The sequence below is a fragment of the Diceros bicornis genome, chromosome 13 (assembly GCF_020826845.1).
Source record: "Diceros bicornis minor isolate mBicDic1 chromosome 13, mDicBic1.mat.cur, whole genome shotgun sequence".
Classification (NCBI taxonomy): domain Eukaryota; kingdom Metazoa; phylum Chordata; class Mammalia; order Perissodactyla; family Rhinocerotidae; genus Diceros; species Diceros bicornis.
In genome coordinates this window covers 49,546,906-49,574,203 of record NC_080752.1, presented here as the reverse complement: position 1 = coordinate 49,574,203, position 27,298 = coordinate 49,546,906, and the positions used below count along the sequence as shown (strand labels likewise).

General features: G+C 39.6%; 1 protein-coding gene across 2 annotated transcripts; it reads left to right on the top strand.

Annotated features, from left to right (window-relative positions):
* The first annotated feature begins 9,219 nt into the window (after positions 1–9,219).
* Positions 9,220–24,781, top strand: SFPQ (splicing factor proline and glutamine rich). Of its 2 annotated transcripts, XR_009221893.1 has the most exons (12): positions 9,220–10,142; positions 10,827–11,015; positions 11,345–11,646; positions 11,750–11,845; positions 12,382–12,578; positions 12,686–12,770; positions 13,122–13,239; positions 13,638–13,686; positions 13,767–13,888; positions 22,645–22,692; positions 23,391–23,472; positions 24,690–24,781. XR_009221893.1 is itself a non-coding variant. In XM_058553635.1 (10 exons), the coding sequence occupies exons 1-10, from the start codon at positions 9,309–9,311 to the stop codon at positions 16,470–16,472; spliced, it is 2,130 nt and encodes a 709-aa protein (XP_058409618.1). In that variant the 5' UTR covers positions 9,220–9,308; the 3' UTR covers positions 16,473–17,330. The 2 variants fall into 2 exon arrangements, 1 of the variants encoding a protein (XP_058409618.1); XM_058553635.1 differs by lacking the exons at positions 22,645–22,692; positions 23,391–23,472; positions 24,690–24,781 and adding an exon at positions 16,335–17,330.
* The last annotated feature ends 2,517 nt before the right edge of the window (positions 24,782–27,298 follow it).

Sequence of the window (27,298 nt, the reverse complement as noted above, 5' to 3'; positions counted from 1 at the left end):
AAGTTAAAAGAACTAAAAGGCAGGGGCCGGCCGGTCGCGTGGTTAAGTGCGCACGCTCTGCTGCAGTGGCCCCGGGTTTGCAGGCCCGGATCCCTGGTGAGCACCAACGCACCTCTTGTCAAGCCGTGCTGTGGCGGCGTCCCATATAAAGTAGAGGAAGACAGGCATGGATCTTAGCACAGGGCCAATCTTCTTCAGCAAAAAGAGAAGGATTGGCAACAGATGTTAGCTCAGGGCTAGTCTTCCTCACAAAAAAAAAAAAAAAGAACTAAAAGGCAATCAGTGTGACAGCAGCAAAGAATGCAAGAAGGAGAGATGACTGGAGAGGAATGTGGAGGCCAGGGAATGGAAGGCCATCTTAGGAGTTTTATTTTTCTCCTAAGGGCAAGGTGAAGACAATTGGGAGTTTTAAAGAGGTAAGAAGCGTCAGATCTGCATTTTTTTTTTTTTTGAGGAAGATCAGCCCTGAGCTAATATCTGATGCTGATCCTCCTCTTTTTTTTTTTTTTTTTACTGAGAAAGATTGGCCCTGAGCTAACATCTGTGCCCATCTTCCTCTACTTTATATGGGACACCGCCACAGCATGGCTCGACAAACAGTGCATCGGTGTGCCCCTGGGATCCGAACTGGCGAACCCCAGGCCACCGCAGCGCAGCACGCGCACTTAACTGCTTGCACCACCTGGCCGGCCCCCAGATCTGCTTTTTAAAAAGATAATTTTGGTTGCTGCCTAGAAAATAGAAAGGAGGAGGGCAATTGTGTAACCATTTAGAAAGCTTTTGCAAATGGGTAGGTGAGAAATCATGTTACCGTGTTAGCTTGGATTACAGTGGTCATGGTTTTTTAATCTGTAAAATGGGAAAACAATACTATCTATCTCAGAGTTGTAATGAGAATTCAATAATAAGTATTTACTATTGTATCTAGCATCTAGTAAATGATCAATTAATTTTGGCTATTGTTATGATATTTGCTATTATTTGGGGCAGCTATTTCTTATCATATTGAAAAATTTTCTTTTTGGTACACACATCAAACTTTTGACAATAGGGTGGGAGTGAGTGAATGAGGGTTGAATTTTACTCTAGAAATTTATTCATTACTTGAATCTTTTGCAGTTAACATGCATGTAGTGTACTACTCATGTAATTTTTAAAAAATTAATGACAGCCTATAACTGAACCTAAGCATCAACATCTAGAATGAGAGAGAGGAAGTATAGCAGAATGGCTAAGAGCTTAAAATTGAGAGCCAGAGAGATCTGGATTCAAATCCCAGCTCTATCATTCACTAGCTGTGTGATGCTGAGAAAGTTACTCAGCTTCTGTAAGCTCGTTTCCTCATCGTAAAATGGGAATAATCATAGTATCTGGTTCATAGCATTGTTGCGAGGATTAATTGAGATAATGGAGTGACTGCTACAAAGTTGATGGTCACTAAGTGGCAGCTATTCCCATTATTTAGAATGGAGGAAATTAGTGCTTTTCCATTTCCAGATGTAGTTGGTATAACCTGAACACTGTTTTACCAATAAAACAATAAAGATTTTTTAGAATTATCATCCTTGGGCTCCGTGGCCGGCTAGAGCTGGTGGGGTGGGAACTGGAGGTGGTGGGCTCCCCCTTCACCAGCAGCTTGAGCCTTCCTGGGCAGCTCCTGGGTGAGGCTGGGGGGCTTGGAGTCATCCTGGCCACTTCTGTCCTCCGAGGGCCAGGTCCGAGGGGCAGCTCTGACCGCAAGGCCCACTCTGGACCACCATGCCCAGACCAACCCCAGGCCCGAGACCTGGCTCTGGTTCATGAAGCTGCAGTCCAGTTTCTTTTCAGAAGAAGGGAGAAGAGGAATCTCTCTGGTAGGCTGTTGACTCTCCATGTTTGTAATATCCATATCGAAATGATTGTGTATTCAGTTTAGTTACTCATTATTTCTTTTTTTTTTTTTTCATTTTTTGTTTATTGCAGTAACACTGGTTTATAACATTGTAAAAATTTCAGGTGTACATCATTGTACTTCTATTTCTGCATAGATTACATCATGTTCACCACCAAAATACTAATTACAACCCATCACCACATACATGTACCGAATTATCCCTTTCACCCTCCTCCCTCCCCCCTTCCCCTCTAGTAACCACCAATCCAATCTCTGTCCCTATGTGTTTGTTTATTGTTGTTATTATCTACTACTTAATGAAGGAAATCATGTGGTATTTGACCTTCTCCCTCTGACTTATTTCACTTTGCATTATACCCTCAATGTCCATCCATGATGTCACAAATGGCTGGATTTCATTGTTTCTTATGGCTGAGTAGTATTCCATTGTGTATATATACCACAGCTTCTTTATCCATTCGTCTCTTGATGGGCACTTAGGTTGCTTCCAAGTCTTGGCTATTGTGAATAACGCTGCAATGAACACATGGGTGCATGTACCTTTACAGATTGGTGTTTTCAAGTTCTTTGGATAAATACCCAGCAGTGGGATGGCTGGATCATATGGTAGTTCTATCCTTGATTTTTTGAGGAATCTCCATACTGTTTTCCATAGTGGCTGCACCACTTTGCACTCCCACCAGCAGTGTATGAGAGTTCCCTTCTCTCCACATCCTCTCCAACACATGTTGTTTCCTGTCTTGTTAATTATAGCCATTCTGACGGGCGTCAGGTGATATCTCATTGTAGTTTTGATTTGCATTTCCCTGATAGTTAATGATTTTGAACATCTTTTCATGTGTCTGTTGGCCATCTGTATATCTTCTTTGGAGAAATGTCTGTTCAGGTCCTTTGCCCATTTTTTAATTGGGTTGGTAGTTTTTTTGTTGGTAAGATGCATGAGTTCTTTATATATTTTGGAGATTAAGCCCTTATCAGAAGTATGGGTTGCAAATATCTTCTCCCAATTGTTAGGTTGTCTTTTCGTTTTGTTGATGGTTTCCTTTGCTGTGCAGAAGCTTTTTAGTTTGATGTAGTCCCATTTGTTTATTTTTTCTATTGTTTCTCTTGCCCAGTCAGACGTGGTGTTTGAGAAGATGTTGCTAAGACTGATGTCGAAGAGCGTATTGCCTATGTTTTCTTCTAGAAGTTTCACAGTTTCAGGTCTTACATCCAAGTCTTTAATCCATTTGGAGTTAATTTTTGTGTATGGTGTAAGGTAAGGGTCTACTTTCATTTTTTTGCATATGGCTATCCAGTTTTCCCAACACCATTTGTTGAAGAGACTTTCTTTTCCCCATTGTATGTTCTTGGCTCCTTTGTCAAAGATTAGCTGTCCACAGATGTGTGGGTTTATTTCTGGGCTTTCGATTCTATTCCATTGATCTGTGTGTCTGTTTTTGTGCCAGTACCACGCTGTTTTGGTTACTATAGCTTTGTAGTATATTTTGAAATCAGGGAGTGTGATACCTCCAGCTTTGTTCTTTTTTCTCAGGATTCCTTTAGCTATTCGGGGTCTTTTGTTGTTCCATATAAATTTTAGGATTCTTTGTTCTATTTCTGTGAAAAATGCTGTTGGAACTTTGATAGGGATTGCATTGAATCTATAGATGGCTTTAGGAAGTATGGACATCTTAACTATGTTAATTCTTCCAATCCAAGAGCACGGAATATCTTTCCATTTCTTTGTGTCTTCTTCAATTTCTTTCAGCAGTGTTTTATAGTTTTCCGTGTACAGATCTTTCACCTCTTTGGTTAAGTTTATTCCTAGGTATTTTATTCTTTTTGTGGCAATTGTAAATGGGATGGTATTCTTAATTTCTCTTTCTGCTACTTCGTTGTTAGTGTACAGAAATGCAACTGATTTTTGTATGTTGATTTTGTATCCTGCAACTTTACCATATTCGTTTATTACTTCTAAAAGTTTTCTGGTGGATTCTTTAGGGTTTTCTATATATAAAATCATGTCATCTGCAAATAGTGACAGTTTCACTTCTTCCTTTCCAATTTGGATCCCTTTTATTTCTTTCTCTTGCCTGATTGCTCTGGCTAGGACTTCCAGTACTATGTTAAATAGGAGTGGTGACAGTGGGCATCCTTGTCTGGTTCCTGTTCTTAGAGGGATGGCTTTCAGTTTTTCACCATTGAGGATGATATTAGCTGTGGGTTTCTCATATATGGTCTTTATTATGTTGAGGTACTTTCCTTCTATACCCATTTTATTCAGAGTTTTTATCATAAATGGATGCTGTATCTTGTCAAATGCTTTCTCTGCATCTATTGAGATGATCATGGGATTTTTATTCTTCATTTTATTAATGTGGTGTATTACGTTGATTGATTTGCGAATGTTAAACCATCCCTGCATCCCTGGAATAAATCCCACTTGATCATGGTGTATAATCTTTTTAACGTATTGTTGTATGCGATTTGCTAGTATTTTATTGAGGATTTTTGCATCGATGTTCATCAGTGATATTGGCCTGTAATTTTCTTTTTTTCTGTTGTCCTTGTCTGGTTTTGGTATCAGGGTAATGTCAGCTTCGTAGAATGAGTTAGGGAGCTTCCCCCCCTCCTCAATTTTTTGGAAGAGTTTGAGAAGGATAGGTATTAAGTCTTTTTTGAACGTTTGGTAGAATTCACCAGGGAAGCCGTCTGGTCCTGGAGTTTTATTTTTGGGGAGGTTTGTGATTACTGTTTCGATCTCCTTACTGTTGATTGGTCTATTCAAATTCTCTACTTCTTCTTGATCCAGTTTTGGAAGGTTGTATGATTCTAAGAATTTATCCATTTCTTCCAGATTGTCGAATTGGTTGGCATATAGCTTTTCATAGTATTCTCTTATAATCTTTTGTATTTCTGAGGTGTCTGTTGTAGTTACTCATTATTTCTATGCTGAAAGAAGGTTTTTAACAAAGAGAAAACAAGAACAGCAATAACATTCAGATCTAGGGAGCAGCTAACTCATACACATAATATTCTTTTCCTATAAAACTAGCCAATGTAAAAACAACGACTTTGTAAATTACTTTGTGTCCTTTTACACTGTTGTATCATATGTGTATATGGTGGTTCCTTTTTCAGAAACTCTTTTCTTACTTGGTAGTTGTCTTGTTTTCTGGGTTGTTTTTAACAGAGAAAGAACTCGCTCAGCTGGCAGAGGGGATGAGAAATCCTTTTGCCACTTTTCCGAGCAACCTCGCCCCGGAGCTCCACACAGGTTGGATCCTCTCCAATCCTTCCTCACGTACCTGTGTCCACGAGGTTCGAGGGAGGCCTCTTGTTGCTTTAAGTCAGGAGTCACAAACATTTCTTTTCAATTAATGAAAAAAACACAACTCTACCTTCATATCCGCCAGGAGCATCTTCCTTTGCTGCTGCTAATAACAATATGATGACTTTACTATTCGAAAACTATTTTTATGTAATTAACGTATGCTTTCTTGTTTATAAATACCTGATCTAAAAAGAAAAAAATTTATCCTCCTGTTTCAAACGTTTAAAAACTTTAAAACTCAATGGGTGAATTTTATCAAATGCCTTTTCAGCATCCACATGCTTTTTCCTTTTTGATTTATTGATGGGATGTATTAGCTCAATACTTTTCTTCTAATATCTTAATAGCTTTCCTAATATTAAGACATCCCATTTCCCATTAAGAAAAACCCTACTTAGTTGTGGTGGATCATTCTTTTAATCTACTGTTAAATTCAAGGATAGACTTTCTTCTAAAATGCATTACAAACTTCCTTGCCTCTTCAAGAATACACTAACCAGACTTTTATTACTGAATTCCATTTGTCTTCTGGGCTGTAACACTCAAGTGCCTTTAGAGGTCTCTGATTTTTTCATAACAATTGCTGCTATTTACTGAGCACTTAGAAAGTACTAAAGACTTCACATAATCCTCACAACTTCCCTAAGGAGTGTGTACCCCTTAGGGAATGTGTCAGAAAAGTGAAGGATCTTGGGGCAAAGGCCCTGGAGATGGAACCAGAGCCTGTTCTTCACCATTATGCTTTCATTCATTATTCATTCAATACATATTTATTATACATCTCTGTGTTAGTGTCCACGTTAGGTACTAGTAGTACAGCCTTAAAGAACTCAGACAGAATCCCAGTCTAACAGAGGAAACAGACAATAAACAAGATAAATACAAATTGTGAAAAGAGCTATCATGTATATTACATTATATACAGGATGGTGTAACAGAGAGGGGAGGCTTACTTTAGATGTGGTGATTGGCAGGGAAGGCTTTTTTGAGGTGACATTCAAGCTGAGATAGAATGAAGAAACCATAACTCTGCAGAAAGTTGGGGGAAGGGCACTTCGGGCTGAGTAAACAGCAAGTCCAAATATCCCCAGGCAAAAAGCATGCAGAGGAAGTAACTTGATAAATCCTAAGAACAGATAGGGGCTTCCTGTGGATGGGGTCAGGGAACCAGAGAGATAAGATTAGGGAAGTAGACAGGGGTCAGATCAAGTCAGGCCTTGTAGATCTGGGTAGGGTGTTTGGATTTTATTCTAAGAGCAATGTGAAGCCACTGAGGCCTTTAAATACGGGAGGAAAATAACATTTGAATAATTTTTTCTTAAAAGATCTCTCTAGCTGTCACATAGAAAATGGATTAGAGAGGACCCAGAAAGACAGCAAGGAAACAAGTTAAAAAGTGGTTGCAGTAATTTAGGTGAGAGATGGAGGTGAAAAAGATCAGGTTGTAGTGGTAGAGAGGAAGAGAAGTAAATGGATTCAAGATATATTTTGGAGGTAGAACTGATTTTTGGATTTTATGAAGAGCATGAATCCTTGTTGTTATTTAACAACTAGGTGATGCTATTTACTAAGCTGGGGAAGATTGGGGAAGAACAGCTTAGGCTGATAAAATCAAGAGCTCCAGTTTGGACATATTAAATCTGCTACGCCAGCTAGACCTCCAAGTGGAGATGTCTAATAAGTAGTTGGATATATGAGTTGGGAACTCAGAGGAGAGATCTACCCTACCGTGGAAATAGGAATTAGATTATTAACATTTAGATGTTAATGTTAGGTGTTAATTTAGGTGTTTGAAGTCTTGAAGAGATGATCTAGATAAGGAGAGAGTGTTGTTAATGAGGGCCCAGAAATGAGCCCTGAAATATCTCAACATTTAAAGGTCCTACGACTGAGGAGTCAGCAAAGGAGACAGATCTGAGGCAGGAGGAAAATCATTAGACTGTGGCGTCATAGGAGCCAATGAGAAAAGTGTCTCATGAAAGGCAGAGTGCCATATATGTTGAATGTTGCCATCAGGTACAAGGAGATGAGTATGGAGAAATGTTTATTGGATTTGACAACATGTGGATCATTGGTATCCTTGGCAAGCTTAAGAGGAGACAGGTGGACAGATTGAGGTAGATTGAAGAGGAAACAGAGGTGAAGAAATGGAGACCTCTAGTGTAGACAGCTTGTTTTAGTTTTGTCGCAAAGGAGTGAAGAAATGAGATGACAGGATAAAGGGAAGGTTTTCTTTATTTTTAAGATGTAATGATCCAGTATAAGTAATTGATGATACAGCAAGGAAAAACCTTTGAGAAGGCATGAGGGGGTAGGATCCATAACACTAGGGGGGTTTGCCCTTTGATAGGGGCAAAGACACATCTTTTATAGTATTAGGAAGGAATACAGAGAAGGTGGGTACAAATGTAAGTAGGCTTGCGGATTTCCAGTTGGATGAGAATGTTCTTGTCTGATGATTTTCATTTTCTCAAAGAAATATGAGAAGTCGTTAGTTACGGTAGAGTGAGAGAAAAAGCAGTCAGAGTTTGAACAGAGAAAGCATGAAATATACTACCTCTGGAAGTGGGAAAGTGAACTTACTAGGGAAATTTAGTAAGACTGCCAGAAAAGTCTAATGCCCTTTTGAGGCTTGTGGTCAAGAATTTAAAGTGAAAGCCTCAGCCCTCGTTTTAACTTGTTTTCTTTAGAAGGTGAGTTGTTGGGTGCAATTAGAATCGGAGTTTTTTCAGGTGAGTATAATGGAGAAAGAGAAAAACAAGAGTTGTATGGGTTTGTAGGCAATCTACAACGTCTAAACTGGGTGACACAAGTTATGAATATAAGAATGTGACAGTGAAAAGTAATACATTTAATGGTTTGGAGGTTTTGATGAAGTCAAAGAATCAGGATTACTATGACCAGACAGTTGGGATGCTTGAAATAGCGACTTTAGAGATGGTGTAGTTACTGGTAATAACAAATAGAGGGATAACCATGATGGGGGCTGGGGTGGCTGATATAGGATGGAAGAAAAGATTGTTGGAGGTGAGGAGGTAAAGAACTGACAGCGTATTGAGTGGTCATCCACACAGATGTTGAATGATGAACAGAAGTAGAGGTGGAAAGGAAGACAATGAGCCATGCGCTAAGATTAACTGAGGGAGGAATGATCCACTAAAAAGTTCATAGATGGCAGTAACTAGGAGGGCTATTAAAACGTATGGCTAGTGCACTTCAAAGAAGTTGGAGATTTTGAAGTAAGAAGGATGCTGCCCATCGGTTGATTCCATACAGATATTTTAATATTGTAATTTTCAAGTATCTTACTCTGTTCATAAAGTGTTGAGTGGTAGTGGAATTAAGAAAAATGTCATATTCCGCCTGTGATTTGTGTTTGTAAATTATTGGTCTACATACACACACAGGAAATCAAGGCTTTTTTTCTTTTTGAACAAACAACGGACTCACTCAAGCTTATTGCTTAAAGTTTATACTGCTAGTAGAAACCTGTACTCCAATGAGGTTCCAAAGTGAAATCAGTAAGTGAAATCGGTAAGATTTTATTTCTCTAATTTCATTGGCCCAGCACAAGGTAGATAGTAGGCACTTAATTTATGCTTTTGACCCGGGGGACGTCTATTCTTTCTGGGAAAGGATATCCGCAGACTATTCGTAGGGTCAATCAAGAAAGAAAAGGACCCTGGAACCACTCTCTCCGGGAGTTGATAGGGCCCTGGCTACTTGCCTTCACGGGAAAATTACTCCGGAGAACGCATTCAAATTTCTCCCAGCAAATCCCAGTGGTCTACAGCCAACTCCTTTTCCTCTCATTGGCCGACTGGAAACTTCAGCCACTCCAAGCCTCCCGCCTCTCACCCGGGAGCCAATAGGCAACATTATCGCTTCGTACCTTAATGTCATAAAGTACCGTACTTGCAATTGGCTACCGGAGCTACGATCGAGAAGTGGGCGGGGCCACGCCAGCCGGCCTATATAAGAAGAGGACAAAGGCGGCGCGCCGCCTGTGTCATCCGCCATCTTGTGCGAAGCAAGGTGGCCTCTACCTTCCCCGAGCGCCTTCTCCGCTTCTGCCTTGACCGCCCGTTGGTCACAGACATGTCTCGGGATCGGTTCCGGAGCCGCGGCGGTGGCGGTGGCGGCTTCCACCGGCGAGGAGGAGGCGGCGGCCGCGGCGGCCTCCACGACTTCCGCTCCCCGCCGCCCGGCATGGGCCTCAGTCAGAACCGCGGACCCATGGGTCCCGGGCCGGGCCAGGGTGGCCCCAAGCCCCCGATCCCGCCACCGCCTCCGCACCAACAGCAGCAGCAGCCGCCGCCTCAGCAGCCGCCACCACAGCAGCCGCCGCCCTTGCAGCCGCCGCCTCACCAGCAGCCTCATCAGCCACCGCATCAGCCGCCACCCCATCAGCAGCCGCCGCCGCCACCGGACTCGTCCAAGCCTGTCGTTCCTCAGGGACCCGGCCCGGCTCCCGGGGTAGGCAGCGCTCCGCCAGCCTCCGGCGCGGCGCCGCCCGCCACTCCCCCGACCTCGGGGGCCCCCACGGGGCCAGGCCCCACCCCGACCCCGCCGCCCGCTGTCAGCTCGGCGCCCCCCGGGGCGCCCCCGCCCGCGCCGCCGAGCAGCGGGGTCCCCACCACCCCGCCTCAGGCCGGGGGCCCGCCGCCTCCACCCACAGGGGTCCCGGGCCCCGGGCCTAAGCAGGGCCCAGGACCCGGCGGCCCCAAAGGCGGCAAAATGCCAGGCGGGCCAAAGCCCGGCGGTGGCCCGGGCCTAAGCACTCCTGGCGGCCACCCCAAGCCGCCGCACCGGGGCGGCGGGGAGCCCCGCGGGGGCCGGCAGCACCACCCGCCCTACCACCAGCAGCACCACCAGGGGCCCCCGCCCGGCGGGCCCGGCGGCCGCAGCGAGGAGAAGATCTCCGACTCGGAGGTGAGTGTCTGCGGGAGGACGCGTCGGCTTCCCTAAGATGGCGGCGGCCCTCTCCTCCTTCCCCTCCCGGCCTCCATTTTGTCGGAGACCGGAAAGGGCGCCTGCGCGCGGGGGGCGGGGCCGGCGGCCCCGGGGAGGGCGCCGGCGTGGGGCCGGGTGGCGGAGGACCGAGGTGGGGGGCCGGAGGAAGGCGGCCATGAGAAGCTGTGATGTGGGGCCTGGGGGCCGTGGTAGAGGAGGGCGAGAAATGTGAGTCGGAGAAGTCGGGCGAGTTCCGGTCTTAAAAGCGCAGGCCCAAGTCGTATCGGTGACAACGGGCTCTTTTTTTTGGTCGTCGTCTTGTTCCGTTTAGTATTTGCCCACCGTTTTAAGTTTTGTCTGCTACAATTTAGATTTATCAGGGACACTCAACAGACACGGCTGACGAGCTTGCTGACGTGGTCTGTTCTGTAGAGAGGTCTACGTGTCTATTGTCAAGAGTGTCCTGGGTGATTTGGGCTTTTTGATGTTAAGATGGTGATTATATTGGAAATTCCGCAAGTGTAGTAGAACTTGACTTTGACTTTAAACGGAACGGCAGAGCAACCTGATAACATCCCCAGTTTGGGAAAAGCGAAAATTATTATTGGGTTTTCCTACTTGCAGAGGTCCCTGGTGTCTGAAATTCCCATCCTTTTTCATTAGGGATTTAAAGCCAACTTGTCTCTCTTGAGGAGGCCTGGAGAGAAAACTTATACTCAGCGTTGTCGGTTGTTTGTTGGGAATCTACCAGCGGATATCACGGAAGATGAATTTAAAAGACTATTTGCTAAATATGGAGAACCAGGAGAAGTTTTTATCAACAAAGGCAAAGGATTCGGATTTATTAAGCTTGTGAGTTTGATGTTATGTAGAGTTAAAAGGGTCTTTTTTATTTTACCTATTACAGATCAACCAACAAAAATAAGTTGGTTTTTAGAATTTTCATCGTTCTTAAGAAAAGATGCGATTGCTGCATAGTTGTTGGTACCTGAGAAAGGAGGGGAAGTGGGTAAAGCTTTTAATTATCTACCGTGAATGGTGTCAGGGAGGGCTGCCTGAAGATATTTGAACTGAGCTGGAGGAAGAACGGGAGTGGGAGTTAAGCTTATGGCAGGCAGTTTTTCAGAGTGGGCATTAGCCAATTCTGAGGTCATTAACATGAGTATGTCGGATACTTTCAGGAGTCTAGAGCGTTGGCAGAAATTGCCAAAGCGGAACTTGATGATACCCCCATGAGAGGGAGACAGCTTCGGGTTCGTTTTGCCACACATGCTGCTGCCCTTTCCGTTCGAAATCTTTCACCCTACGTTTCCAATGAACTGTTGGAAGAAGCCTTTAGCCAGTTTGGTCCTATTGAAAGGGCTGTTGTAATTGTGGATGATCGTGGGAGATCTACAGGGAAAGGCATTGTTGAATTTGCTTCTAAACCAGCAGCAAGAAAAGCATTTGAAAGATGTAGCGAAGGCGTTTTCTTACTGACAACGTAAGTTCTTGCGCTTATTCTAATAATTTCTATTTATTAACTTGTGTGAAGAAGTTGCAATAAAATTAGAACAAAGTTAATGTGGCGCTATTTTTGTTACTAGAACTCCTCGTCCAGTCATTGTGGAACCTCTTGAACAATTAGATGATGAAGATGGTCTTCCTGAAAAACTTGCACAGAAGAATCCAATGTATCAAAAGTAAGATCAATTAAACTTTTGGGCAGTTCTTAATTTAAGTGTAAACGACGATTTGTTCTAGTAATTTTTCAGTTTTGCTTAAAATATGCAAAATTCTTTTAAATGGATATGCTTAAAAAGCTCAGGCTTAGGAAGTTACAGGTTTTGAAGCAATTATTTAAATGCCTGATGTCTCTTTCTGAGGTGGCTACATTTCGCATGCACTCCTGTTTTGTCCTTAACAACAGTTGCGTGATGTGTTGGTAATGTCATTTTTTAAGATGGAAAAAATAGTCCTTGCATAGGAATTTGGCTAGAGGAAACAATTAGGAAACAGGGAAAGTAGGATTATCTCCAGTACCCATGTTCTGTTATTGTATCATTCTGGGACATGTATTGTTTTTGCTGTGAGGATATTTTATGTGAACCAAGGTGGTCTTTGCCTTTTGGTATTCCTTACCAGCGATAGGCCAGGGAAAAGACCAGTGTTTTTAGAGAAATCAAGTAGGTATTCTGTGTGTGCATCCACAAATTGATTTATGTTTAAATATTATCAGAGAGAGAGAAACTCCTCCTCGTTTTGCCCAGCATGGCACATTTGAGTATGAATATTCTCAGCGATGGAAATCCCTGGATGAAATGGAAAAACAGCAAAGGGAACAAGTTGAAAAAAACATGAAAGATGCAAAAGACAAACTGGAAAGTGAAATGGAAGATGCCTATCATGAACATCAGGCAAATCTTTTGCGTCAAGGTAAAAAAAAAAAAAAAAAACGCTGTGTGTGATAGGATCAGTTGCTTTTTGTGAACTTATTTGAACTTCATTAATGTGAATCCAAAACAAAATTTTCCAATGTTCAGATCTGATGAGACGCCAAGAAGAATTAAGACGCATGGAAGAACTTCACAATCAAGAAATGCAGAAACGTAAAGAAATGCAATTGAGGTAAAATTTTGTTAAACTAAGCCTTTGCTTCTGCATGAACATTTAGAGGAAAGATGTACTTAAATTTTGTAGGTGAGTCAGATGAGTACAAAGAGGTTAAATTCTATGTCAGTGTTGGTCTGACACTGAAATTGGAATAGAGTGTAAGACTTTCATTAATAATGCTTATTTTCTTTGCCAGAATGCCTCTGGGGGTATTTTCCTAGATTCAGTCTCTAGGCTTTTGTGTGTGTTTGCTCTAACCTAGACTTTGTAAATTCTCTTAGGCAAAGTACTAGCTTTCTCCAAACTGAATTATTTTTAAAAGATATGGATAACACTTAGGTTTATATGCTTGATGAATATTTCCAGGCAAGAGGAGGAACGACGTAGAAGGGAAGAAGAGATGATGATTCGTCAGCGTGAGATGGAAGAACAAATGAGACGCCAAAGAGAGGAAAGTTATAGCCGGATGGGCTACATGGATCCAGTAAGTATACTTCTATTGCGATGTAATAGGAGTTGTCTACAAAACTTGTAGGTACCTAGAATGAAATTTTATTCAGTTAAATATACCATTTCACGTTATAGCCAGTTTTTTATTTTTTAACAAGTGTATTATTATGATGATTGGTAATGCATTGCGTTTTATCTTCTTGGATGGGCCAAAAGATTTCATTGGTTGGGAAGAAGCTTAAAAGATCTTTTGATAATTGAAACTCTGTAACTAGTTTCAAAATAATGATTTTTAAAACTGACTTAATTGACCTTTTTTTTAAAAGTTAAAAACAATTTTTTTTAAGTTTTGGAAATTTCTTTGTACTCTGAAGAATACTTGATATGAATGGGTATAGTGCAGGTGTATGAAAGAGATTTTTTTCCTTTCAGAGAGAAAGAGACATGAGAATGGGTGGTGGAGGAGCAATGAACATGGGAGGTGAGCATGAAGATCAAATTAGCGATACCATTAGAGAGCAGTATTTTGGTTGAGTCGTAACCAGCATTTTTGTTTCCTAGATCCCTATGGTTCAGGAGGCCAGAAATTTCCACCTCTAGGTGGTGGTGGTGGCATAGGTTATGAAGCTAATCCTGGAGTTCCACCAGCAACCATGAGTGGTTCCATGATGGGAAGTGACATGGTAATGTATCCTGTGGGACGTAGTACAAAGGAAATTCTCATTTTCACAACTTATGTGTGTGTTTTTTTTTTTAAAGTAGGTGACTGGACCTCTTTTAGTTTCCCTATCATGTAAATCCTATTGAGGAGTACTTTGGCAACATAGAAGAACTCAGTGTGTGGTAACCTAAACATTATGGTTGCCAACAAGAAGTCAATGCTATTAGTAGTATGTTGGAGTTACCTTTGGCAATAAGTAGACTTAGGTGCTTTCCATTATATTGCTTGTGTACTTTTGCACTCTAGCGCATGGCAAATCCAAATTCTAAATGTTAGGTAATGTACCTGATTATTCTACATCCAAGTGAGAGTAATCAAATGGCAAACTGTCATTCATTATGCTGGTATTTGCCATAAGTGTGAATCAGGCTTGTAGTTTGTAGCTTTAGACATGTTTTAGTGATGTGTAGGACTTTGACCTATATTTGGTGTGGCTTCTACCCATGATGAAAAGGGAATTGTTTAGTGTTTTGACTCGTCGTTTTCCCACCTGTTGGGCCTGTCCATAGGTACACCTTCTAAAATAAACTGACATCTCTATTTTGCTACAGGGTAGCAAAAATCAATGATAATTTTAAGCATACTAGTTGTGTGCATTTGATCTGAACCTTCTTGATGCTATCATACTTTAGCTGTACAGATAGCCTGTCAGGATGCTTTAGAACAACCAAGTGAATTGGTCTGAGTGGCTGTTAGTGCTTTACAAACCCATAGGGGAAATGAATATGGGCTTTAGAGGTGGGTCTAGAGAAGAGTGCATTTTCACAACACAATTGAATCGGATTAGTTCACCTGTGGGCTTTTGGCAAAGGAGGGAAGCTGCAGCATGTAGCTCACTAGATACGTTCTACAAATAGCAACATAAGGATTTAGTATGGGGCCTCATCTATTTAAAATCTACTTAAGACTTTTTGAGAATTATAGTTGTAAGTAGCTGTTTGGGTTAACTGTAGTGCTATTAGCTTTCTTCAAATTGAATTTTAAAAATATGTGGGTAACATTTTGGTATATATGCTTCCTAAAAGGGAGATTGTAGGTATGTATCAAATTGGTAAAATCTAATTTGACATGATGTTCCCACAGTTAAGGTTCTATATTCCAAGTAGTAGGTAGCTCTTTGGTTGTTAAGCTATCAAGCTCTAGTCTAAGATCTTGTAATAACATAATGGTGAAACCCCCAAATTTTCGTTTTTAGCTTTTTGAGATACACAGTACAATGTGCTAAAATCCTAAAATTTTTAGGATTGTGAAAAACAGTTTAAAGGATTGAGATTTAGTCTTTTCAAGTAGCCTTTATAGTATTTTGTAGGAAACATGTTGAAATTATGTATGGGAACAAGCAATTAAACTCTGATGCCATTTTAGGTTTTTTTTTTTTTTTGAGTGATACTCTCAGTAACTGATCTGTTTTAAATGGAGTTTGAAAGACAGTTCAGGCTCCTGTGCTTTGCATATCCATAGGGTTCTTCTGTTTGGGTGCATAGGTTTCTAAGACTAGAGTTACCTAGAACTAGATGAAATAATGAAGTCCTGCTTTATTGCAGTCACTTAAGCTTGGTGTTATGCTGTTTGGGAGATACCCAAAACATAGAATCATAGCAAAGTATCAGTGGACTTTTCAAAGACCTAAGGGAAATGTTGGGGTGTTCTGAGGGTGGGCTGTATATTCAGTCCATTTGCAATAATACAGAATAGTACTGTGAACATAATTGTCTGGTTATATAGTGATGGCTCTGAAGGTGGTACACCTGTGAGAATGTGGCAACACCCTTTTTTTAATCAGGTTATTGTGCCGGTTAAGTGACTAAATCTTTTAGTCTTTTATGCTTTTTCTTTTTGTAGTCTGGTAGCATTTTATTAAAACTTTGAACCTTTTAAGATCTCTGCAACTTAGCAGATATGTCTTAAGGTCTTGAAAAGCACAAGGTTTCTTATGCAGCACATGCCACTAACTGGTGAGTAGGTCTTTGTCACTTCATTGAGTGAATTGAATCTGTCTGGTTGGGCTTGTTAGGCTTACTTGGAAATTAAATTTCTTGTTCAGACCTTGAAAGTGAGAAGTTTGCAAGCTTTCCAGTGGGTTAATCTGATGTGAAATTTCTTAAAACTCATTTTGGAATGGGTTTTCACATCTGCACTAATTCTTAAATTTTTTAGCACTACAGGGAAGATCTATTCTTTGAAACAGGTGTATGAGAATGGCTCAAGTGGGAACATACCACAAGGCATGTATTATCGTAAACTAATTTTCAAATTACCCTTTTTTCCTTTCTATGTTCCCGGTACCTGTGGATCGACTCATTGGTGATTGTATCGACGAACGTTGACTACGGAACCTTCTAAAATATTTACTTAACACACATGGACATCAACTACATATAATGAACTGTTAATTACTGTTCCAATAGCGTACTGAGCGCTTTGGGCAGGGAGGTGCGGGACCTGTGGGTGGACAGGGTCCTAGAGGAATGGGGCCTGGAACTCCAGCAGGATATGGTAGAGGGAGAGAAGAGTATGAAGGCCCAAACAAAAAACCCCGATTTTAGATGTGATATTTAGGCTTTCATTCCAGTTTGTTTTTGTCTTTTCTTGTTTAGATACCAATCTTTTAAATTCTTGCATTTTAGTAAGAGAGCTACCTTTTTATGGATGTTAGCAGTTTATTGACCTAATATTTGTAAATGGTCTGTTTGGGCAGGTAAAATTATGTAATGCAGTGTTTGAAACGGGAATTTTTTTTTTTCCTTTTTATTTCCTTTTTTTTTTTTAACTGTATAATGTCCCTCAAGTTACGGCAGTGTACCTTGTGCCACTGAATTTCCAAAGTGTACCAATTTTTTTTTTACTGTGCTTCAAATAAATAGAAACAAATAGTTATAATATTGATCTTCAACTTTGCCATTCATGCTTCTATGCACATTAGGCTAGGTATTCCACTTTGAAAGCATGAGAGTGTCCAGGCCTTTGAATGGCATATGCCATTTCTGGGAAATGTATTTGTAGGCTAAGTATTGCTTTCTACAGGTAACTCCCCCCTTATTTTAAAAAGAAGAAATGCATATTGAAGTAGTTTCATGATTTGATTTATTTGGCATTATAGGAAGCAAGTTGGTGCTAAGTATTTAAATGGTTATGTAAGCAAAGCTGAACTGTAAATCTTCATTCAGGAATGTGTGTTAAGATTATGGAATGGGTGTAAGATTTGGTAGGGGGAGAAAGTGGGTATGACTAAATGGATCTTTTATGGCCCCATGATCTATCCTTTCCTTGAAAGTTTCTGACAAAAAAGTGGAAAGATCATTTTGTTGCATTCCTCCATTCTTGTTTTTAAAGAACAAGTCCCAAGCCCTACAAATGGCTTGTATTGAACTTTCACATTTGAATTAAAGATTGTTAAACATGAAGTCTTTTCATGTATTACTTCAAGTGATTTATAAAGATGGGGTTTAGTCTGAAAAATTCAACTTGAAAGTAAGAAGTGTAGTAACCGTAAACTAGGTGTAGCTATATATACATTTGTACTCTGTAACTTTACATCTCTTTGTGCTACTTCTGTTGGGCAAAATCTGTAGGACTATAAAAATCTGTTCTCTTTTCTAAGAGTTAGTGGTGACTGTTAATAACAGATAGGGTTGCAGATAACCATTCTTATTGTAAAATATTTGTTAACCTGTTTCTCCATAGTTTCCTTTTGATGTAGCACTAAATCTTGAGAGAGTTGCTCATGCTACATAGCACAAATATCCCTTCCTCCCACCATGAAGCTTTGAGTGTTTCAATGGTGTTGTCAGTATATTGTCAACTTCACTGAATCTCCTTCCATTAGAATAAGAGACATTTTGACTTAATATTAAAGTAGATTGTTACTGTTGTCTGTTAGTACAATGGGAACCTGCTTTCCCAGTCTGTATACGTTAGCAGAGGAACAACTTCCTTAAAAGTAGGTAAACTAATTGAATGGTTTGGCTTTGTTCTTAGTTATGTTTCCATTCAAATTTGTACATTATAGAACTCTTACTATGGAATGTGTCTTCCTCCTTTTCACCTCTGTTCTTGGTGCTAATTGGCAAAAGTAAAATTCTAAATCAAATCTTTGTTAAAATGCTGAAGTTTAGTATTGTGCCTGAGTACAAAGGGAAACCTATTGTTGAAACAATTGAGCACTTTCTGCATAGGCTACTGGATAATACTAAAACACTGGTGGAATATAAAGGCATGTCACCCAATTCTGGTTGTGTGACTGACAGATACATGGTGTGCTAATTAAGGGAGAGAATCTCATTAGAAAATGTTCGTTATTTCTATTCACCAAGACACTTGGAAATGGGTAGTTCTACCATAATTATATCGATGAGGAAGTTTTGTTCCAGGTTAAGTTATTTATTGGTGATATGTATGAGATTTTTCTGTATGGAAACAAGGGTCTTGATTTGAAAGGAGTCCATTACAATTTGATTGAATTGTATGGTAGGGACTCCGCTAATGATAAGAAAATAAGGGGTGTTCATGGGACACCCACAAAGGGTGAACTTGAATATGTGTGGGTGGGGGCTGGTGGGGAAATGGGAAAATCTGCCTATAAAATTAATGTTTCAGTTTATTTTTCAGATTACATGCCTTTCTTTATAAGGGATGCTGGCACAGACCCCTAAAATAAGCTTTTGGTAGTACTATTCCTTGGAAGAGTGGTGAAGGATGCTAATGGATAATCTCCTGAAAGTTGTGGTTTTGATAGCCTTACTGTGGGCTGTAGAATTGCTAAACATTTTTAGCTAATAACGTTGCTTAGTTTCAACTAAGTTTTGACTTTCATCACTGGAACAGCCGTGTACCAAGGGTTGTAAGCTACTCAAATAGACTTTCAATAAGTCTTGCAATGTATGATAGTTTTTAGTCTAATGTGATTTTAAATCATCTTAAAAAGTAGTTTCCTAAAAGCTGATATGAAACTTGGGGTGGGAAAGGGAAGGTAGTACGTTTGAAGTATTTTAGCCATTTTTTTCATTTAAAGAAACCACCTGCCCCCATTTCCTCTTCTCCACTTTCTCTCATAATTTTGTTTTAAGAGGAACAATGATTGTTTAAGCTTATTACTCTTAGTCTTTAAAAACTGCATTCTCTAAGAGAGACCCCACTGTATTTTGTAGGTATCTATAAGCCTAATCCATTGGCTCACATTGTTTAGTGAAACCATAATCCTCTTTGCTGAGAACACTAATTAAACTCCTAAGAAGTACTATAAACCCCACCACTCTTTATAGATGTATTATACCACTAATATAAACAGGTAATAATTTGGGAAATTGTACTGTTACGCCTGTGCAATTTTTGTAAGTGGCATATCATGGCAGATAAAAATTTAGATACTTGGCTTTTCTTGGGCAAGCCACTAAGTCGTGGCGGAATGTTTTCTGGTGTCTTGGACTGCAATTATGCACTATTAAAGTAGTGGCCTGCTACATAACTGCATTTAGCCAGCATTTCTGCAGTGCGTAACTGTGAGGAACGTAGTACCGCAAATGGCAATGGACATTAGGACCCGGATGTAGTATTCCTGCTTGCTCCAAGATTCTCATTGCCGACTGCATACAGGTAGGTAACAAGCAATATAATCTAACTTGGTGACTTGCTATGTACTTTTATTCCGTGGACATTCTGACATCACACTTCTGACGATGAGATTACAGTGCAGCACCTAACACTTGTACGGTAAAGCTAGCTTATATCAAAACTGCGTGGGCTTGGGTTTAGAGCTGTAATTTGTCAGGCAGAATTCAGTGCTGTTGCAGTTCTCAGATAAAAAGTGCAAACTTGATTATTTGGTATATGATTCAGTTGTGTGGTTTTCTTTAGTTGCATTGTAACTGAAGATAACATGGAACACATCAGTGGTGTGGGGGAGACGGAACCAAACCATACTGGGGAAGTAGAGTGCTTTTAGCATCTTGACATGGACTGTATGTGATAATTAGTCTTTGTTGTAGCAAACTGACCTGCCCATAGGTCAGCAGTACCAACAATTTTAGAATGCAATCTTGGTAATTATTCTGCAAGTTGAGGGAATGAAGACTCAAAGTACAGTTTTTTTTTGTAATGTGATTTAAAATTTTTTTTTAAATGGACTCCATGGGAACATCTTTGTTACTAACTTGGGCTTAGATGGGAATCTAATGTGAGTAGTTCAAGTTATGTGATTTGTCTATATGTCTATACTCTAAACCTGGGGGAAAGTGGTGTGGCACGTTGACTTGCCTACAGTTGAGTGGATACATGTTGGGAATCATTTCCCAATCATAAGACCTCGTCGTATTCTGTAGGATAACTGCAAATGTTCAGAGTAGCTTTTTGAATTAGGTTCCCTTAGCTTTTAGGGATATGATATTATAATCCAAAATGTTTAATTACCAAAAAAGTAAGTCTTCAGACGCACCTTCCTTTGTTGCTTAGGATTTAGTTTTTGCATCGACTGTTGTTCCAGACCTCAATTCAACTTAACTTTGGTCTTTGAACTGGTTTTTAGCTAGCATGCATGAGAAACAGCTTTTCACGTATAATGCTTTCTGCTCTGTAACTGGAAAATTTGGGTTACTTTGCATAAATGCCGGTGAAAACTCTTCATGACTATGAGCATTTTCTTCCATTGTATCAAGAAAAATGGCTTGTGCTTTGACAAGCGAGTCACAAGATGGGGACAGATTTGTACTTTAATATGTAGTTCATTCAAGCAAATAATTTCTGACTCTCCTGCTAGATGAAAGCAAATGGTGACTAGTTTAGCTGTATAATAATACACTGCAGATCAAATGTAATGCTCAATATTAGTGACAAGAGTGTCACTAAATTGGCATACAACCCTGATTGCGTTTTCCTGTGGCATAGTTGATTAAATCGGTGGCCAGCGCTTGCTACCGTGATTGTTTAGAAATAAAAGCTCAGGTTTATTTCTTAACAGTCAATAACAATTTTGAGAGAACGTACTTGTTATATAACATATGGACTTGGGGAATATCTTTTGTGGTGGGGGGTTAATTTGCTTCATTGTGCTTATTTCAAGATGAATAGGCTTTTGCACTTTCAAATGAGAAACCTGTGACTTAAGTCAATTCTTGCTAGTTTTGATTTGTATGTAGCTATAATTTGTGAATCTTAGTGCAGAGGGTCTTAAAAAAAATCACTCATTCAAAAAGCTGGGAATAAATGGGTTTCAGTAATAATACTATACCGAGGTGCTTGCATTGTATTTCATAGTCTTGTCTTGTTACAAACCAAAATTATTCTTTTTAATGAGAATGGTCTGAAGTTCAGAGGTGTGATGCCAGAATGCATTTTCGTACTGTTAGGCCCTTGGAACAGATACCGGTGCTTTCTGAAAGATGAAAGAAATGCAACAGGTGCTCTTCACACAAGGTTGCAAAACCTGCAAAGAATGCATAATAGTCTCAACTTTTCCCCAATAAAGAGATGCGTGTGACTAGTTTTGGACTTTTAACCTTAATGGGGGTTGCATGTCTCCTTTTGTTAATCATTGTCAGCTGCAGTGACATGATCCACAGTCCTGCAATTACTCCCTTTCCCTTAATGATTTTGGACAGGTTTTAGAGAGCCGGGATGTTTGTTCTGGGCCTTTATTTGGTTGGCTTTAGCTGATAATGTTTCAGTGCTCTGTCAGCTAGTGCACTTCTCAAATGGCTGCTTATTAGGGAAAGAATTCAGAGGATTTGACTGCTCCTAATTATCTGTCATTGCTGCTAGATAATGATTGGCATTTTTAAGACTCAACTGTGGAAATCTCACAGTTGTTGGTAAACCATCAATCATAAAAACGTTGCTTTTGAACACCAGTGCTGAAAAGATTTTATTTGGAGGGGGAAAAGGGAGCTGGATGCAGAATAGGATAATCTGGAGAATGGGGGAAGAATGCAAAACGATATAGTATCCCTTATGGATGGTACATGTGCAACAGGGAACACTGTTTCATACACCCTTGGCAGTAACTGATAATCAGGGAGGAATTAAAACCTGGAACTTGAATTAAGGCTGATCTTTCTAGTTTTTGTGCACCGTGGCCCTGCCAGGCTTATATAGTGAAGGTGAATGTCTTCTCCCTCAGAAAAACTCAGGTTCCTTGCTGTCCCAGTAAGGCATAGCTTCCCTGACCTAACTTAAAACTCAGTGAGGACTTAGAGGGAAAGAATGAGGCAAATATATAGGATTGCAGGGTAACAACTGCATTGTTGTGTACTGTGGGATGGGGAGGGAACTCTTGGAGGACTCCTGCTGAAGGTGGTCAGTCCACCTGAGAATGGAAGACATACTTGAATGGGGAGCAGGGTATGTGCTTTTATAGGAGAAGAGAGCTGATGTTAAGACTCATTTGGTGTAAGGTAAACGTTGTCACATACCTTCACATAAGGGATAGTATATTTTGGGTTGCAGTCAAACTTCATTGTGCTCAGACTGGTGAAAATAGAAGTTAGGCTTCTGTATTTTAAAGAAGATGCAGTTTTCATTTGAATTCAGGTGTCTGCTTCATTACTTTACATAAGAATAATTTTAGGTTTTTTTCCCCCATGAAGTTTCTTCCTATTTTTTTATGCTGTAACTTGCCCCCCTATCTTTGTCTCTGCAATTTTTACTCTTTAAATTTTGAAGTTAACTAGCATTTTCAAACATTTTTACCCTTGTCTTTTATTCTAACTTTTTCTTATTATTCTTTAGGTAAGAATGATTGATGTTGGCTGATATTGGAGTGCTTATTCACTTGAAGTAAGTTTCCTTAGAAGTCTTAACCTGTAGAGGACTTTGGATTTGATTTCTCTTTAATGGTTAAATAATTTGATTTTGCTATATGGGGTCAAATGTGTTTGATTTTTAAAATGCTTACCTCTTCTAAGATAATATCCCTATATTTTTGTTTTTGAAAATAGGTGTGTGCATATGGGGGGGGGGTGTGTGTGTGACAGTTGGAAAGAGAGAAGGTGGGGAATATTTATTACAGAAATGTCAAACAATAGAATAATTTAAAAAAATGCACGGTTATGTAGAGAAAAAAATCACAGAAGATCAGAAAAGGCTTGAATTAGTGGAGAAATACCATATTTTCAGTACTTTAACTTTGGACCTATTCGAAATCCCCTTAAGATTCTTTTTTACTTATCCAATAATAGAAGAACAACTATCTAGTCATTAGTAGGAGGAAAAATTCTGTAAGTAAAGAAAATTTAGGAGAATATAATCTTGGTATGTGTGCCAGATCTTTTCTAAGCAGTAACATAGCAAAAAACAAAAAATACCACTGATTGGAACCTAAACTTGTGCCGAGAAATGTACCTCTTGTCAGAATAAAATCTACACACTAAAAATTAGTAAAAATGTAATATGCTGACCATGTTATTTTAATAAAATCATTACGTTTTTTAATGATCATGTTATTTTAATAAAATCATTACGTTTTTTAATGATAGGTGGATATTTGTTCTCAAGATAGAACAGCATGAGCCAACCAAGAAGGAAAGCCACAACTTGTTAGACTGAGGAATTGTCTAGGTAAGTTGAATGATTCTTACCTGTAAACTGCTTTAAGAAGGATGCTTGGGTGGTACAAAAATAACTACTTGTGTGTGAATATCTCATTTTAGTTTTTTCTACGTTAAAACTTCCTAGTAGGAAATATGTTGCTTTTATAGTACAGTCATGTGCCACATAACGATGTGTTTTGGTCAGTGATGAACCACGTATACAACAGTGACATAGGGATTGGTACCATATATAGTGTAGGTGTGTAGTAGGCTATCCCATCTAGGTTTGTGTAAGTACGTTCTACGATGTTTGCACAATGACAAAATCACCTAACTCATCCGTTTCTCAAAACTTATCCCTGTTAAGTGGTGTCTGACTGTACTTAAATATTTAATCATTTTAACAGCCGTCTGAGGTTGTGAACCTTGTCTGTTGGTTTGGCTTAAGCCTCAGAAATACAGGGACTTAACTTTTCAGTAAAAATATGTATATATATTCACCACTGTCCTTAGCACCATGCAGAGGAGGGTTTGGGAAATTTGAAGTTCCCTGTTTTCATCCAGATGGTTATGATGGGGTCACCTGTAGTTAAAAATAGATGGGAAACAAAATAATAAATGATCTATTAGAATGGTTGGCAATTTTAAAGGGCAACTCAACTCTGCTGTTGTAGTTGGAAAGCAGTCATAGACAGTGTGTAAACAAATGGACATGGCTGTGTTCCAATAAAACTATTTTATAAAGAGGTGGGCTGTGGGCAGTGGCTTATTGTCCCCTCATCTAATATGAATTGCATATATAGATAGGTATCACTGAGGTTTAAAGGGCTGTCCTAGTCACAGTTCAGAATTTAAACAGAAAGGGAGAAAACTTGAAGGTAGAAATAGGGATAACGTATAATTGAGGGCTATATCTTATACCTAGGCAGAAGGTGCCAATCAATGGAGTATCTTGAATGTTAGAGATCTGCCTTCTAAGAGCCCGGTTGCTACTAAAAGTTCCTGTAGAAAAAGGAAGTGAAATTTAATCAACTAGCTGGGTGACAAAATCTGGTGTTAAAATAATAATCTTAAGCTTTAATTATATAATATAGATCATTAAATACTATTAATACCACATTCCTTGATTAATTTTTCTTTGGTGTTAGGAAGTTTACTTGGTTAGTGCTAACTGATAAATGTTTGAAAACTTGATTAACTCTGATTCTTATGTCTTTTGGAGTAATCATTTCCTTTAATTGGCAGGATCAGGTGAAGTGTGTCCAGAAAACCAGTGAGGAAGAGGGCAGAGGAATGAGCAACCTAATTGTTGTTAATAAAGACATTTTAAAATCAGATTGTTCTTTTATTTGTTTTGGTTTTATTTTTAACTAGGACTCTGTCATTTGTAGAATTTTCCTTATATTTTATCACCTTGTTGGTAGGTGACAAAAAAAGATGTTTCATATTATAGACATAGAACAGATTATATAATTCAAGACCCTATTTCTTGAGGCCTCCTTCACAGAGCTACTTCAGCCTCTTAATTACTAACCAATTTGATGGTCGTTTTTCACTGTCCTTAACTAAGCTGATTGAGCCATCAATATTTTAAAATTGCCCTTACTCGATAGATCTTTTTCCTAAAATTACCATGTGACTAATTTAGTAATTATTATTATTAGTGTTTTTATTTTTTGTGAGGAAGATCAGCCCTGAGCTAACATCTATTGCTAATCCTCCTCCTTTTTTTCCTTTTTTCTCCCCAAAGCCCCAGTAGATAGTTGTATGTCATAGTTGCACATCCTGCTAGTTGCTGTATGTGGGACGCGGCCTCAGCATGGCTGAACAAGCCGTGCATCCGTGCGTGCCAGGGATCCGAACCCCGGGCCACCAGTAGTGGAGCGGGCACACTTAACTTGCTAAGCCACGGGGCTGGCCCCAGTAATAATATATTAACCACGTGCTCCTTGTTGATTGGGTTTCTGGCATAATAGCATTTTGTATATTACAAAAGAATTACCAGATGATGGGTACAGGGTAGTCATACACTACTTCACAAATAAAGCACAGATAGAACTACATCTTGCTAAATAACGGTATTTTGGTTACCCTGACTAGCAATTTCTTTAAGCTAAAATGAAGTTGAATTTTATATGCAGTGTAATCTGGGTAGATTCTCAGAATAATCTATAAATGTAAGGAAAAGATTGCTAGAATTGAATGTAAAATGTGCTTAATAAAATTGAAAGTTAAATCTTAACCTCTTCACTCTTGTAGCTCTGATACTAAAACTTGACAAGTTGTCAGTTGAAGGGCTCTCACAAAAAGCTCAAGTGTTCAGGATTATGTGTGAGGTGTATGTTTAAAAGGTAATTCTGTTGTGTGTATCTGTGGGCTTTGGTATTTGGGGCTCAATATTGTAGAATTTCAGAAAGTGCTGTTTTTTTAGCTTGCTGTGATGAAGCAGAGGAAATTTGGAATTCAGAACATTTTGCTCGAGATTAGTTAAAATAGCCACAAAAGAAGTGAGTTGAAAGTCACAGCAGTCACTGGTCCCATGAAATTTGCTTTGAAAAGCTGTGTATAGTCAGTACCAGCCATGAGACCAAAATCCTGCTGTTTTTCTCATGCTCATAGTCATTCTCCTTATCCATGGTTGGCATGTCTTTGCAAGCAGCCCGAGAGGCCAGCCATCCCAAATCAAGAATCTGTTTTGAGTCTGTCTTGGTTCAACTTCTCTGCTCCTTTCTGATTGCGAACTTAACATCTGAAGCTTTGTGGATCTCAAGGCACAAACTGCAGTGAAATATAGTGGTTAGGAGCATAATGGGGGTCCTTACCATTGGAGTTCAAGTATTCTGCAATTTGCTTAGTTGCCTTGTCTCGCAAGTTGCCATTTGCTCATTAATTGAATATACTGCCTTTTTCATTGGGTCATTAGGATAAAAGATAATGCACGAAGCATTTAGCACAATGCCTGGCACAAAAAGAGTACATGGTATTTTCAAATATATTTACCAGTCATCGGGGTTCACAGGCAACAAGTCAAGGATTCTTTCCCTAGTAACACCATGTAGTTAGAAGGTCTGATAACGCAGTTTTATATTTGATAGCAGAGAATAGAGAAATATGTTACTTTTGGTAAGCTTTTAAACCATGAGTCCGAGGGGGAAGATTAGTAATAGATTCTTAGTATTGAAGGTATTGGGAGCCCTGGGAGAAGCCATTTAAGGATGTGGAGAATTTGAAACCCTCATACACTACTGGTAGGAATGTAAGATGGTGCAGCCATCTTGGAAAACAATCTAGCAGTTCCTCAAACAGTTACCATATGACCCAGCAATTATAATAGCTGAGAGAAATGAAAAAATGTTCACAAAAATGTGTACATGAATGTTTATAGCATCATCCATAATAGTCAAATGGTGGAAACAAATGTCCATGAACTGATGAATGGATAAATTGTGGCATATCCATACAATGGTGTATTAGCTGTGAGGAGGAGTGAAGTAGTGATATGTGCTACAACATAGATGAACCTTGAAAACATGCTAAGTGAACCCTGTCACACAAGACCACATGTGATTCTATTTGTATGAAATGGCCAGAACAGGGAAATCTTCAAAGGAGATTAGTGGTTGCTTAGGACTAGTGGGGAGGGGGTTGAGGCAGGGGAGAGTAAAGGGGAATAGGGGCATGATTGCTAAAGGATACAGTGTATTTTGAGGTAATGAAAACATCCTCAAGTTAGTGGTGATAGATGCACTTATCTGTGAATATACTAAAGACCATTAAATTGTATACTTTGGATGAATTGTATGGTATGTGAATTACATCTCAATAAAATGGTTTTTTAAAAAAGACCATGAGCA

Excerpts from the sequence above, each read along its gene's own strand:
- SFPQ (XM_058553635.1), top strand. The coding sequence starts at position 9,309 with ATGTCTCGGGATCGGTTCCGGAGCCGCGGCGGTGGCGGTGGCGGCTTC. Across the intron at positions 11,647-11,749 it reads GGCGTTTTCTTACTGACAAC|AACTCCTCGTCCAGTCATTG; the intron begins GTAAGTTCTTGC and ends TTTTGTTACTAG. Across the intron at positions 12,771-13,121 it reads CGTAAAGAAATGCAATTGAG|GCAAGAGGAGGAACGACGTA; the intron begins GTAAAATTTTGT and ends GAATATTTCCAG.